The 15,816-nt window shown below is 33.1% G+C and overlaps 1 protein-coding gene across 1 annotated transcript in view; it reads right to left on the bottom strand.

Annotated features, from left to right (window-relative positions):
• Positions 1-15,816, bottom strand: part of Cog6 (component of oligomeric golgi complex 6) — a 74,650-nt gene that overhangs the window by 22,426 nt on the left and 36,408 nt on the right. The window contains exons 13-14 of the mRNA XM_027928957.3: positions 14,128-14,245; positions 38-169 (exon numbers count right to left, since the gene is read on the bottom strand). Of these exons, the coding sequence (XP_027784758.2) occupies positions 38-169; positions 14,128-14,245 (250 nt within the window). The remainder of the gene's footprint in view (positions 1-37; positions 170-14,127; positions 14,246-15,816) is intronic.

A 15,816-nucleotide genomic window follows, 5' to 3' on the forward strand; every position in this document is an offset into this window, starting at 1 on the left:
GCAAAAAGCAATCACTAAAAATGAATTCATAAACCACCTGCACAAAGTCAGCTTGACGAGCATCCAATGGTATGACTGAAGAATCATGCGATGCCAAAACTTCACGCAGCAACATGAGTGTCTGATTGAGTGCAGCACTTGGTCCAAGATCAGGTGGTGGGAGTTCAACCTAAAATAAAGAACGTTTTACCCACTCAACTTTTATCTTTCCACTAAATTTTTAGGTATACATGCCAGTTCATGATAAAAACAATACATGTACAAAATAAAAAATACTGGATAACACATTAGAAGTCTATAATTTATCAGTAGCTTATTTAGAACTATATTAATCAACACAAAAAGCAATACAACTTTGGTCAGATTATCTCAGAATTTCATTTGAATTGAAGAATTATATTTAATGTTATTTGAAATGACCTTGTTTTTTGTTTGTATGCTTTTAGCCCACATCATAAGAAAAAACAGACTAGTGACATCCCAACTATAATAAAGTTGAGAAACATCACTCATTCTCAGGCCTAAATCTAAATGATCTGTCCAGTTATGTCCAGGTTAGGTGTCCAGGAATCAATTTTTCATCACATACTCCAGCAGTGTCAGGAGGCCAGTCCATGGGTCATACACATTGCAAATCACTTCACAAAAACAATATCATTAAAATCTGGGGCTCTGGAAATCAATTAAACTGAGAATTAAACAAACAATACACAGCATCAATGAAACAAAGAATTGGTTCTTTGTAAAGATAAGCAAGATAGATAAGCCCTTAGCCAAACTAACCAAAAGAAAAAGAGAGAAGATCCAAATTAATAAAATAAGAGATTAAAAAAAAAGGAGAAATCACCACAGACATCACAGAAATCCAGTAGACCATTAGGAAGTATTCTGGAAACTTTGATAAACTGGAAAACCTGGAAGAAATGGATACATTTCTAGTCAAATATGATCTGCCAAAACTGAATCAAAGGACATAAAAACAAGCAGACCAATAACTAGCAATGAGATGAAAACAGTAATAAAAAATCAATAAAGAAAAGCCGAGGACCAGATGAATTCTCAGCTAATTTCTACCAAACTTTTAAAGAAGAATTAATGCCAATACTCCTCAAATTATTCTATGAAATAGGAAAGGGTAGAATATTTCCAAGTTCATTCTATGAAGCCAGTATCACACTTATACCAAAACTAGATAAGGACATTGGTCAAGGAAAGAAGATTACAGACTAATATCCCTGATAAACTTAGATACAAAAATCCTCAATAAAGTATAAGAAAATTGTGTTCAACAACATATTACGAAGATTGTACACTAAATCAGAGATGCAAGGATAGTTTAATACATGCAAATCAATAAATGTAATTCATCACATAAACAGAAATAAGGATAAAAATCACTTAGTCATCTCAATAGATGCAGAGAAGGCCTTCAGCAAAATTCAGCACCCACTCATGATTAAAAACACTGAAGAAACTGGGAATAGAAAGAACCGACCTCAACATCAAAAAGGATACACATGAAAAACCCAAAGCTAACTTCATCGTAAATGGGGAAAAACTGACAGCATTCTCTTTAAAATCTGAGATAAGAAAAGGATGTCCACTCTCACCACTCCTATTTAATATTGTGCCAGAAATTCTAGCTAGAGCAATTAGGCAAGAGAAGGAAATAAAAGGAATAAAAATAGAAAAAGAAGAAGTTAAATTATCACTGTTTGCAAATGATATGATCCTTTACCTAGAAGATCTAAAAAACTCCACCAAAAGACTGCTAGGATTAATTAACAAATCTGGCCAAATAGCAGGTTACAAAATTAACATACAAAAAAAATAGCTTTCCTATATACCAGTTCTGAGAGAGAAATCGAGTACAATTCTATTCACAATACCCTAAAAACAAACAACCAACCAACAAAAACAACAACAACCACAACAACAAAAACCCTGTTAATAAATCTAACAAAGAAGGTGAAAGGCCTCTACAATGAAAACTATATTAACACTGAAAAAAGAAATGAAGATCTCAGAAGATGCAAAGACCTTCCATGTTCATGGATAGGCAAAATTAATATTGTTAAAATGTTAAAATGGTCATACTACCAAAAGTAATATATAGATTCAATACAATCCTCATCAAAATACCAGTGATATTCTTTACAAAACTAGAAAAAAGCATCCTAAAATTCATTTGTAAGAATGTAAGATCCAGGGGCTGGGACTGTGGCTCAGCAGTAGAGCACTCGTCTCACATGTGTGAAGCCCTGGGTTTGATCCTCAGCACCACATAAATAAAAAGGTATTGTGTCCACTTACAACTAAGGGAAAAAAAAAAAAGAAGAAGAAGAATATAAGACCCAGAACAGCCAAAGCAATTCTAAGCCAAAAAAACAATGTTGGAGGCATCACAATATCTGACTTCAAATTATATTACAGAGCTCTAATAACAAAAACTGGCCTAAAACAGACACACAGATCAATGGAACAGAATAGAAGAGACAGAGACAATCCCACATATCTACTATAGTCATGTGATCCTTGACAAAGGTGACAAAACATACACTGGAGAAAAGACAGCCTTTCAACAAATGGGACTTACTCAAACTAAAAAGTTTTTTTCTCAGCAAAAGAAACAATAAGAGAGGTAAATAGGGAGCCTACATCCTGGGAACAAATCTTTACTCCTCACACTTCAGATAGAGCCTAATATCCAGAGTATACAAAGAACTCAAAAAATTAGACAATAAGATAACAAATAACCCAATCAACAAATGGGCCAAGGACCTGAACAGACACTTCTCAGAGAAGGACATACAATCAATCAACAAGTACATGAAAAAATGCTCACCATCTCTAGCAGTCAGAGAAATGCAAATCAAAACCACCCTAAGATACCATCTCACTCCAGTAAGATCGGCAGCCATTATGAAGTCAAACAACAACAAGTGCTGGCGAGGATGTGGGGAAAAGGGTACACTTGTACATTGCTGGTGGGACTGCAAATTGGTGCAGCCAATTTGGAAAGCAGTATGGAGATTTCTTGGAAAGCTGGGAATGGAACCACCATTTGACTCAGCTATTCCCCTTCTGGGTCTATTCCCTAAAGACCTAAAAAGAGCATGCTACAGGGACACTGCTACATCGATGTTCATAGCAGCACAATTCACAATAGCAAGACTGTGGAACCAACCTAGATGCCCTTCAATAGACGAATGGATAAAAAAAAATGTGGCATTTATACACAATGGACTATTACTCTGCATTAAAAAATGACAAAATCATAGAATTTGCAGGGAAATGGATGGCATTAGAGCAGATTATGCTAAGTGAAGCTAGCCAATCCCTAAAAAACAAATGCCAAATGTCTTCTTTGATATAAGCAGAGTAACTAAGAACAGAGTAGGGACGAAGAGCATGAGAAGAAGATTAACATTAAACAGGGATGAGAGGTGGGAGGGAAAGGGAGAGAGAAGGGAAATTGCATGGAAATGGAAGGAGACCCTCAGGGTTATACAAAATTACATACAAGAGGAAGTGAGGGGAAAGGGAAAAATAATACAAGGGGGAGAAATGAATGACAGTAGAGGGGGTAGAGAGAGAAAAGGGGAGGGGAGGGGGGATAGTAGAGGATAGGAAAGGCAGCAGAATACAACAGACACTAGTATGGCAATATGTAAATCAATGGATGTGTAACTGATGTGATTCTGCAATCTGTATACGGGGTAAAAATGGGAGTTCATAACCCACTTGAATCAAAGTGTGAAATTTGATATATCAAGAAATTTGTAATGTTTTGAACAACCAACAATAAAAATTTTTAAAAAAAGAACCAATGAAAGATGTTTTGGCACAACAGAGAAAATTTGATTATGGTTACATATTAGGTGGTATTTAAAAGAATTACTGTTAATTTCATTCAGTGTGATAATGACATTGAGTTTTTTTTTCCCCTCAGGTAATATATACTATTATACTTAAGGGTGAAACTTTAGATGTTTGTCCCTTACTTTCCAAAGCTCAGCAAAACGAAACACAACAAATATATAAATACATATACACACACCCACACCCACACACAGCACATACACTTAGAACAAAATCTAAAAAATGAAAATTGTTGAATGTGAGTGGATATTGTAAAATGCAGAATTTTAAAAAAAATGAACTGTGTAAAATGCAAACTTTGAAATAATAGTGTGCATTTAATTAAAATAGTGTGCATTTTATTAAAAAAAAAAAAAGACAAGACAGCCTTTTTAATAGATGGTGTTGGGAAAACTGGTTATCCACATGTAGACAAATGGAACTAGACACTTATCTCTCAGCCTGCATAAAAATCTACTCAAAGTTAGACCAGAAACTGCAACTCCTAGAAGAAAATGTAGGGTCGATACTCCAGTACAGGCAACAACTTTCAACAGGACCACTAAAGCTCAGGAAATAATACCAAGAGTCAATAAACAGGATGGCACCAAATTAAAAAGTTTCTGTACAGCAAAGGAAATGATCAAAAATGTGAAGAGAGAGCCTACAGAATGGGAGAAAATCTTTGCTAGCTACTATTTTGACAGAGGATTAATATCTAGAATATATGAAGAACTCAAAAATCTTTACACCAAAAAAAAGCAAATAACCCAATTAATAAATGAGCAAGTAAATAAATAAGACACTTCTCAAAGAAATACAAATGGCCAAAAAATATATGGAAAAAAATGTTTAACATCATTAGCAATTAGGGAAATGAAAATCAAAACTACACAGATTTCATCTTACACCAGTCAAAATGGCAGTCATCAAGAATACAAATGAATGTTGGAGAGGATGTGAAGAAAAAGAAACACTTTTACACTCCTGGGGGGATTGTAAATTAGTATAACCACTATGGAAATCAGTATGGAGGTTCCTTAAAAGACAAGGCATGGAAGCACCATATGAACCAGCTATGCAACTGCTCAGCATTTATCCTCAAGAATTAAAAGTCATATACTATAGCCATACATGCATACATGTTTATAACAGCACAATTCACAATAGCCAAACTACAGAGCCAACCTAGGTGTCCATAAGTGGAAGAATAAAGAAAGAAAATATGGTATATGTACAAAATGGAGTTTTTGCTAAACTTTACCTTAATACACATTTTAATATTAATACTATCCCATTCATCAAACCAACAACCCAAAAGTATTTTATGATCTTTCTTTTCCTCACTTCCCTGACCTCATTTACCAACAAGCCCTGTATCACTAAGATATATTCATATATAATGCTGCAAACTGTCCCCATGCTACCACCCAACAGCGAGGCATTGTCATCTGTTGCCTGGCCGACTCCAAGAGTCTCCTGAGATGTCTCATCTCCCCTACTCTACCTTCCAGTCTCCATACATCAGCCAAAATAATATTTTCAAAATGTTTTAAACGTTTAAAAGTAAATAAAAAAAGGTCAACCCTCTCACTAAACCTGTTAAGTCTTCAATGACTCATCCTTGCACTTAAATCCAATTGTCTTAAAGTATGTAACATTCAAAACAAACTATAATCTCTATACTCGTAGCAGATGCGTGGAAAATACAATTTAAAAAGAAAAAAAAAACAACACCCTGAGAACAGCACCAAGAAACGATCCAATATCTGAGAATAAGCCTATCAAAAGATGTGTAAGGCCATAAAATTATATTACTGTAAGAAACTAAGGAAGGGAGAGCTATACCACATTCACAGACTAGAAAATTCATTATTAAGATGTTAAATTCTCCCAAAGTAAATCAATCAAAATCCTAAAAAGCTTTTTACTTTGAAAAATTGACAAGATGATTCTAAAATCCACGTGGAATTGCACAGAACTTAAAATTGTATTGCTTAAAATAGCCAATGCACTACTATCAAAAAAAAGAACAAAACTGAAGGATTTATGGTAATAGATATCAAAGCTGTAGAGTGATTAAAGAATGTGGCACTGGTACAAAGGATAGAAAAATAAACCAATAAAATCAACATTTATAAGATAAAGCCAATCACATGGTCATGTTTTCACTGTAATTCAGAGGGAAAAGACAGTCTTTATGATGGTACTGAATCAAGTGTACTGAATATCCAGGTTGAAAAAAATCCTCACTGCTACCTTACCTCATATTCAAAAATCAATCTGAGAAGGATCAAAGACCTAAATGTGGAAATACCTACTAAAACTCATGAAGCTCCTTGGAAGAAAACATAGAAGAACACCCTCAATGCCCGGGTTTCTTAAACAGAACACAAAAATGAATTAATTTCAAAAGATTAGTACACAGGAAAGGATTAAAATTAAGGGCTTCTATTCATCAAAATATACCATTAAGGGTGTGATAAAACAATTCAAAAACTGAAAATTATTACAAAAGAGTAGGAGGGAAAAAAAAGACAACCCAATGGAAAACTGGACAACAAACTTCAAAAGACTACATCTAGCAGCCAATAAACATGAAAACCTGTTCAACACCATTAGTCTTCAGAAAAATGCAAACTACACACGTGAAATACTGTCCCATACTTTCCACAATGGCTAAAATTAAAAAGACCAACAACATCAAGGACTAGAGAGGCTGTGGAGCAACTAACACTTTCACACATTCCTGGAAGAGTAATAGGAAAATATTTTCAGGAGAAATACCTACTAGAACTCATCAGTTCTATCACCCAGATATATTCCATATCTGGGGATACAAACAACAGAAATGAAAACTTATGCCCAGCAAAAAGATGTACAGAAATATTCACAGCAGCTTTATTTACAATATTCAAGAACTAGAAATAACGCAAACACCCATCAACAATAGAATAGGCAAACAAATTGCACTGTGTTTATATAATCTATCTATACAAAGGAACTTCACAATGATTAAAAAATGAACTACTAAACATGCAAATGGATCTTACAGACATAACATTAAATAAACCATAAGAGCCAAAAATGTATACACTGTATAAATTTATTTACATGAAGTTAAAAAGCAGGGAAAAGGGGGGAGAGAGAGTCAGATGGTGATACATGCTGGGGAAGGTACTGACTGGTCAGGGCAAGAGGAAGCCTTCTCAGGTGCTAGTTAGGTATAATATCTTGATAGGGATGACGGTTAATGAGTACATACATATAAAGATTCAGTGAAGTATACACTATGACTTCTGTATTGGACATTATATATCCATGTAATATCAAAAATTTATAAACAAAGTGATCATTAATAATACTTAATTAATGCCCAAGAGTTTTGTGAAACACATACCCATAATTGTATGTTCATTTTCCCTAATAATTAAGTTGAAGTATAAAGAAAAAATTTCACATTTAAAAACATTCTTCAGTCTACTGAAAACTTCATATTCAGTATATTACTTTCTTTGTGTAGAGATATAACATGAAAAACAGCTCTCATTCTTCTTGTGACTAAGCGCTTTTTATCCCTTTTAGAGTATAAGTTTTGACTTTCCTAGAGAAAAATGAAAAGTTTGCACCATATCAACTGCAAAAGCTCTTTCTAGACTTCATTTCTCTGCAACTTTATTTTATTCTTTCAAATATCTTCTATTTAAGATCTTCCAATTTTCTGTTCTGTAATTTCAAAATCTTCTCGGGCATTTGCTTTAAAAAATGAAAACATATAAACCAAAAAACACCTTTATATTTTAAATTAATTTCCTTATTCTATATACAGACTGTTTTTGCTCATGATAAGTGACATACATATTTGGGCAATAAGTAAAATTAAGGTTTTTTGAATACCTTTGTTTTACTTATTAATTTTTTTAATGTGGTACGGAGGATCGAACTCAGTGCCTTACGTGTGCAAGGCAAGCGCTCTACCACTGAGTCACAACCCCAGCCCACCAAAATTAAAATTTTTTGTTTGTTTTTGGACTGGGGATTGAACCTAGATTGTTCCACATCCCCAGCAATTTTTATTTTTTATTTTGAGAAAGGGTGTATGTTACTTAGGGCCTCGCTAAGTTGCTGAGGCTGGCTTTTAATTGCAATCCTCCTGCTTCAGCCTCTCAAGTTGCTGAGATCATAGGCATGTACCACCACACCTGGCTGGAATTAAAAAGTTTTTAAGTCAATAAAATTATCCAAGATAAAAAATACAAACAAATATCTGTTTGAAATAATGTTAAAAGCATTTCGATTGAAAAATATCTTTTTTATTTATTTTTTCTTAGCAGACCAATCTGTAAGGAACAATCTAAAACTATTCATTTAGAATGAGCACATGAATATACTGGAAATCTTGTTAAGATACATATTCGACTCACTAGGGTTGGAGTGGGGCCTGAGATATTTGCATGTACAATAAGTTCCCAGGTGATCCTTTGCTTTGAGTAGTAAAAAGGGACTCTAAATAACCATAGCCTGGAATTTAATCACAACGTATTTTAAAAGATCATGAAGGGCTGTTTTCAGAGGAATGGGCAAAAATCAGTTCTATTAATTTAGTGTGGGTTTCATTTATAACAGACTATATCCTTTATAAATTAGAATTATATTATTATTACAGTAAGAAGAATTTCAGAAAATATCTGTGTGGCTTGAATTGATACAGCACTATCTTTTGCTCTCCTAGACTTGTAGTCATGAAATGTTCCAGGAAAGCCTGGTAGGGAAGAGAGTACACACATGAGTGTTCAAGTGCTCCAAATGTTTTGTGAGGAAAAGAGGTACATGTTTTAATAAATGAAGTCCTTGAATTTTCTTTTTTTATATAAAAAGTTTCTCTCTGCTTATACCTTTATTATTTTTTAATATATTCTTCCTAACAATTTTACTATCCACTTAAATTTCTATTAACCAAAATTTCCACGTGGGAGCTCTCCTAATGAAAAACATTCTGCAATATGTGTTGTTCTCTTTATAAGGTTAGAATCATTAGAATCATTTTAGAGGAAGTGAAATGGTTGACAAGAAGCAGAATGAGAAAAGATATAATTAATATAAACTATCAAATTCTTGAAAGAAATTTGAAACAGTTTTATGTGTGTCTGTGTGTGTATACCTATAGGCAACACAGATGTTGAAAAGAGTACCATAAGCCAATCTAATTTAATGTGAAAATATCCTTTAATTCAGCCCAATTCATATCTGAGAAAAACGTTTCAGGCTACAATTATTAACAGCAATGACAACAAAAACAACAATAATCATTAGAACCCATTCATTGCTGTATATTCACATTTGCTGCAATTGGTGACTGGTAATTAATAGATTCAAATTACAACTGCTTTCTTCACATTTTTACACTGTTCAAGGTTTTCATTGCAAGAGGCCATCCTTAAAAGCTGCCTTTTGTTATCCATTTTATCTTCCTATTTTCTTGCAACTTTCATTTTAACTTCTATGAGTAATAAAATATAGAGAAATTTAACATTTGATAGGGAGATAAACAAACTGGCACCCACTTTGGAAAGGTAAACAAAGTTCCTAGTATAGACAAAAACAAACTTCAGGAACATCAAAAATATTGAGTGAAACCTTAGAAACATCTAAGAACATACACCTAAACAAATTAGTTAAACAACCTATAATTTTCTTACCAATGAAAGCTAACTTCATCACAAACTAAATTCTAAATGTATTTCCTGTGGAGAACTTTTCAAACATGGCATGTTTTCAAGGGAAAAACTATAAGGAGAAAAAAACTTAAAAAGATTTTGCCATGGAAAAATTAAAAGTTGATCAGAAAAGACTATAGGCAAATTTAAAAGGAAAATGATAATTTATAGAAAATGTTTATAACATAAATGTTAATATTCTTAAGGTATAAAGAATATCAGAAATTAAGAATAAGACATAATCCAGTAGGAAAATGGCAAAGGACTCAACAACTCACACACAGGCAAAAAAGATAAATAAAATGTTCATTCTTTACAGAATCACAGAAATTCAAGTGAGAAAAACTATGAGATGTCACTTTTTGCTCACCATATTGGCAAAGATCTTTTAAAATACCCACTGTCCAGTCTTGGCAAGGCTTGGTACATTTGACAGGAGGCTATATGTAGACTTGTCCAGATGGTTGAAAGTAAGGTAAAGAGGAGTGGCTGCCTACAATCACACAGCATTTGCTGGACATCACAGAGGACTTTGCTCATCTTAGTGAATTTTCGATCTTCAGTATATATAATTTCATAATTTCTTAAAGCAATGCTTAGTGGTGACAACACATACAAAAATTAATCCATGATGGTTTTGCAAAGTGAACACGGTAAAGTGACAAAGGTAAAAGAAAAAGTAAGATAATGACGGAACATGGGCTTTCAAAAAGGGAACCCAGTCATTCAGGTAAGTAGTACTGAGTTCCTTGTGATCTAGGATTTAGGAAAATTTGTTTTCTGGGTCTATAGCTTTCCAGCTGATTCTCTTGTGTTTTTACAGTGGACAATCATAACATTCATCAATAATCTAATGTCTCCTCATTTGAAATATTTAGATCTCTTTTCCCACCCCTGCCTTTCTGAAGTACTGGGAATTGAACTCTGGGTCTGGCCCAGGCTAAGTGCTAGGTAAGCACTCTACCATTGAGCCATACCCCCAGCCCTTTATCTGGTCTGTCTACCTTGGCTATTATCCAAAAGTCTTGGCAAGCATTCTTGATCTTCATTTAGATAGGAATATGCCTCTAGAACTTCTATGTTAATTATGTAGGCTATTAGTTCTATTTATCTTCATATTATTAAAGAAGTATTCTTCCATTACTTATGTACTAAGGTTTTTCTCCCCAATTTGATTAAACATCATGACAATATAAAATTTAACATATTTTACATATTTAATGTCTATTTTTAATCACCATATTTTAATGTGTAAACACTTAACATATATGTATACATATATACACACACATAAACATGTATATAATAGTATCCTTGATCACCTAAAACATTTATTTTCTAACTCTGATATATTCTTATATTTGTGGAATAAATCACACCTGGTCTTAATATAATGATGGGTCTGACCTAATGACACATTTTTTGGAAAGTGAAAAAGTGACTGACTTGTGGTCATCACTACTGCACTACCTTTAACAGGTTTTAATGTCAGTATTATACTATCAAAGAACTGGAATGCTCCTCCTATTTCTCTGTGTTGTATAAAACTGTCCACTCCTCACAGATATGAATGAAACATCTTGGCAATCTGAGATCAGCTGTGCAGAATATTCTTTAGTTGCCTTTCCTCCCTCCCAAGGTGTATTTACATTTACCATCCTTTTTTATTTCATTATTTTTTTCTGATGGAGACAGAACTTTAATTCCTTTACGTGTGCAACGGTCCTCATATACCAAACAAGTAAGTAATACACTTTTAAAAACTATTTGGACACTGGACAGCAGGAATTGAAGGACAGTGATCCTGTGAGGAGGTAACAGTAAGGCAGGCTTACATCTACCCAGTTTATCATTTGGAGAAAGGCCCTGGCTGCAGCACAAGATGAGAAGCTAGTCTCCCTGTTTCCTCTTATCTTTTAACTATTTTAAAATCAATTTATATCATCTTAAAATTTTTCTTCTTACGCAGTTTTCCAGATTATTTCAGCATAAAATTGCATATGGTATTCTCTACAAAGTTTTAATCCACTTCTGCCAATTTTCTGATTTCTAAAGTTATAATCTTTAAATTTTATTTGTTTTTCCTTAATGAGATTTGCTAGAAGGTCATCAATTTTGTTGGTCTTTTAAATAGTTCTGCTTTTCTCTTTTCCAATTTGTCAGAGAAATTTGATTTCATCCTTCCTAATTATCACAGTGTTATTATTATTGTCTTTTGAATATCCAAATATGAAAGACAAATACATTTTTATTTTCAGTCATTGAGTCCCTCATGCAGCTTTGAGTAATATACTTATCCCTGTGCTTTTCTACTTACTGAAATTTGGCTGCTGTCCCTACCACAAGACTAATCTTGTTCAGCAAGGCCACTGGTCATCTATACAGTGCCAGAGAGCAAGCCTGCTGCCTTGTCTTGACTAGAACTCCTCATGCAGCACCTGTCATCTACCAGCCTACCTCCTGGAAGCTCCACGATCTTGGCCTTCTGATAAAACACTCTCATCTTCCTCCTTCCACTGGTTATTCTCTCTCAGCATCATATTGGTAACTTTTTTCCTCTCTTAAATGTCAGTGTTCCCCCAACTGTGATTCCTGGTAGCTTTATTCTTACAAAAAATTATCCCTAGTAACTTCATTTAAACCTAAGGGTTCAAATACATCTTTCATGCAAAACTCTAAATCCAAATGCAGAGTTCCAATTCCAGAGAGGTATTCCACAGGTAGGTCCCTCAAATTCAACTTTTCTACTTTATCTCCCAAATTTTACCCCTTTTCTGTATTCCAAAGATTTCCGATCAACAGAGAAATTATTCCAGACCCATTCCTCTCTCTTATCCATATTCAATCAGTCATCAAGTTTTGAAGATTTTACCTTCACCCCTCAAGTATCTGTCCATCACGGGTATTTCCGAATCCCTCTTAGGTCATGTATTTCCACAAATGGCTTCAGTACTCCCTTCAATGCCTGTCTCCCATCTGGCCTCCCTCCTACTCACACAACACACCAATTTCCAAGTGATTTTCTTAACAAATAAAAAAAAATGTGTTTATTGGTGACTTGTAGCTTGTGTTCTGGCATATTCTATTTATTTCTTCTACTTAGAAGACCCTCTATTTACCTCCTTCTTCAACATCAAAATCCTATATGTCCTTCAAAGTTCCCTTTAGCACCTCTCTCCCGGAAAAGAAGCATGCATGGATTGCCACACACTCCTTCTTTTGTGCTAACACAGCACCCTAAGCACAGGAGTTTCATAAAATGTGATGAGTATAGCAATCACTGATTCCACTGATCATTCTCCCATAAAGGAGACACGACCTAAGGCCAACAAAGGCCACTGCACTCTTATTAGCTAGTGTTTGTCTCTTCATGTTCAATGTTTGTATCATGTATGAATTATTTCAGAAAAATTAATTTACATAAGAACTCATATAAACAAACAGAACCAGAATTGACTGTTAATAAATTTCTGGTGCAAACACATACACAAAGCAAAAAAATATAAGATAGATACTTCAGTTCCATATATTATTGTTGCTTTCCAAAAGAACTTGTGTCATGCACAGTTACCATGAAGTAGACTCCTATTAAGGCTTCTCTGAGCTTAAAAAAACAAAGATGGACCACGTTCTCTGCTACTAACTATTTGACACTATATAATACTATTCTTCAGGATAAAACCTATGCCTAATACGACCAGACAACTGGATGAAGTTATACAATCAAAAATAATATGATCGGACTATTGGATACAGTTATACAATCAAAAAGCCAGCATTGGGCTGGAGTTGTGGCTCGGTGGTAGAGTGCTTGCCTAGCATGTGTGAGGCACTGGGTTTGATTATCAGCACCAAATATAAATAAATAAAAATAAAGGTCCTCAACAAATTTAAAAAAACAGCATGGTGATTGGGACACATCTCTGAAAAAAACTAATAATAAAACAAAAATAAAGAAAAATTTAACCATTATGAACCCATTCCACAGGCCCTGCCACAATACCCTGCTCAAATTAAAATATTACATCTTATAGGACTCTTCCAGGTTTTTGTCATTGATTTATCCTTTGTGGGGTATTTTTTCTAATTTATTTGTTTTTATAAATAATTATAGTATAAAAACCAAAGGAGCACAAAGTTCTTACGAACAATGTTATAACATCAGAGGGTAAAAATGTAAGCTGTTTGAAAAAAAGTTTTTTAAGAGTTCCAGTTTTCTAATCTGTGTGGTGTGTTGGCTCCTACCTAAATATAGTAAGTTTGCTTTAGTTACACATTTTTGGTTATGGAAAAAATGGTAGTGAAACTAGGGCTTGACATTCTATCTCCACTTATGACTCAATGTTATACTATTCCAGGAAGACAGATTATAAACTTGGATCCAGTAAGCCACTCAATATGAATTTGTTCTCAAAGTAAGAACTCAAAAGAATATTGAATAAGATTGGGGGGGGGGGGGGATCATTAACCAATGTAAAGACATTAAAACATCTCTAAATGCGAAAAATTCACAGTCACATAGTTTAAGAACTGTATTTTTCAAACATACCTTGTCCATTAATTTACTTGCATGAAGACTCAAACTATTGAAGAATATTTTTTTGCTTAGCAAATGCATTTCTTCAATGGTAGTCAATAAAGTAGTTGCACTATTTCCAACAATGCCACTAAAAGCAAACAATATTTCAGATTGCAAAACAGAAACTAAAACAATTCAGTTTTTTTTAGTATAATGCTTTAAAAAGACCTATATTAAAATGAAAGTTTTTATTTAGAATACAATTTATGAATCAAAAAAATTATTCCAGCTTCATATAAAATTATGGGTTTTTTTAGTTAATGATGAAAAAGGAAAACTGAAAACAAACTATATGTTGAGCATATTTATTTTGAAAATCCAAAATCCAAAATGCTCCAAAATCTATAACTTTTGAGTGTCATGTTATATTCAAAAGTTAATTCAGAGCACTCTGGATTTAGGATATTCAGATTAGGGATGCTCAACTGATAAAGTCTATGTAAATATTTCAAAATCTGAAAACTTTTAAGTTTAAAATTCTTCTGGCCTTAAACATTCTGGATAAGGGATCCTCAACCTACACTATTTTTAGTATTTCACAATCTCTTTTAGCACAACTGTAGGTTAGAACCTACCTCTGCAATGTGTAAACTGTACCTCTATTTTTCCTCTATTAGAGTAAATGAGTCTTGATTATCCAAGGCCTATTTTTAATTCTAAGAAAGGCATTCCATCAACAGCTCTACTAATAAAATAATTAAATTGTATAAATACTGAGTTCTTTTGATTACCAACTGCTATATCAATAACAACTAAAATTACAGCTTCTCAATTTTAATATGGCTGCTTAAAAAGTAGGACCCTTAGACTAATTATGAAAAATCTGATATTTTGGAATATTCAATTACATTAGTACATTCCATAATTTTTAATTTACTACTATAAAATATTTCTTACATCCATCCAAATGGTTTTCCATTTTTGCCAGAATCTAAGATAAATATCCATATAAAACAAATACCAATTTTATTTTCCTAATTTATATATTAAAAACAATTTTAAATTGTTTTTAGGGAAATTTTTTGTTGATGTGAAAATATACTATAATTTGGTAGCAAGTTATAATTTGTAAAGGCACAATAAAATCATATAATGCCTAAACCAGATTGCTCAAGACAAATATGATGACATCTATAAATAATGATAAATAGTAAGTTAAAAATACAGCAAATTTATTGATAAATTATATATTACATGTGAGTTACTACAAAAGCAAATATTTATACTATATATCTCAATACATTCTACAACTGAAATAAATTGGATAGATTCTTACACAGTTCATACAAAGAAAGCAAATTAGCAGTTAAAAAATATTTAAAGCAAACAGTAAAATACAATCCAATTACTAAACAGGTATCTGTCACAATACCTGTATTTTTAAAAGAAATAAATATTTCAATTAAAAATATTATAAGTGAAACACTAAAATAGATTATAAAGAATTCCCACAAATGCCTATGCAAACAATCAAAATGACTTCCTCAAAATAAATGTATATATTAAGCAATAGTGGATGTAAATTAAATGATTGCAAAAAGAAACTGATACTTTGATGAAAAAAATGAAGAAATATCAAGATATATTTACAGTATTTTGGAGTTACTGGTTGTAATTTACAGTTACTCAGGACTGGAATTTACCGGTTACTGAGTACTC

The sequence above is a fragment of the Marmota flaviventris genome, chromosome 4, assembly GCF_047511675.1.
Source record: "Marmota flaviventris isolate mMarFla1 chromosome 4, mMarFla1.hap1, whole genome shotgun sequence".
NCBI classification, from domain to species: Eukaryota; Metazoa; Chordata; class Mammalia; order Rodentia; family Sciuridae; genus Marmota; species Marmota flaviventris.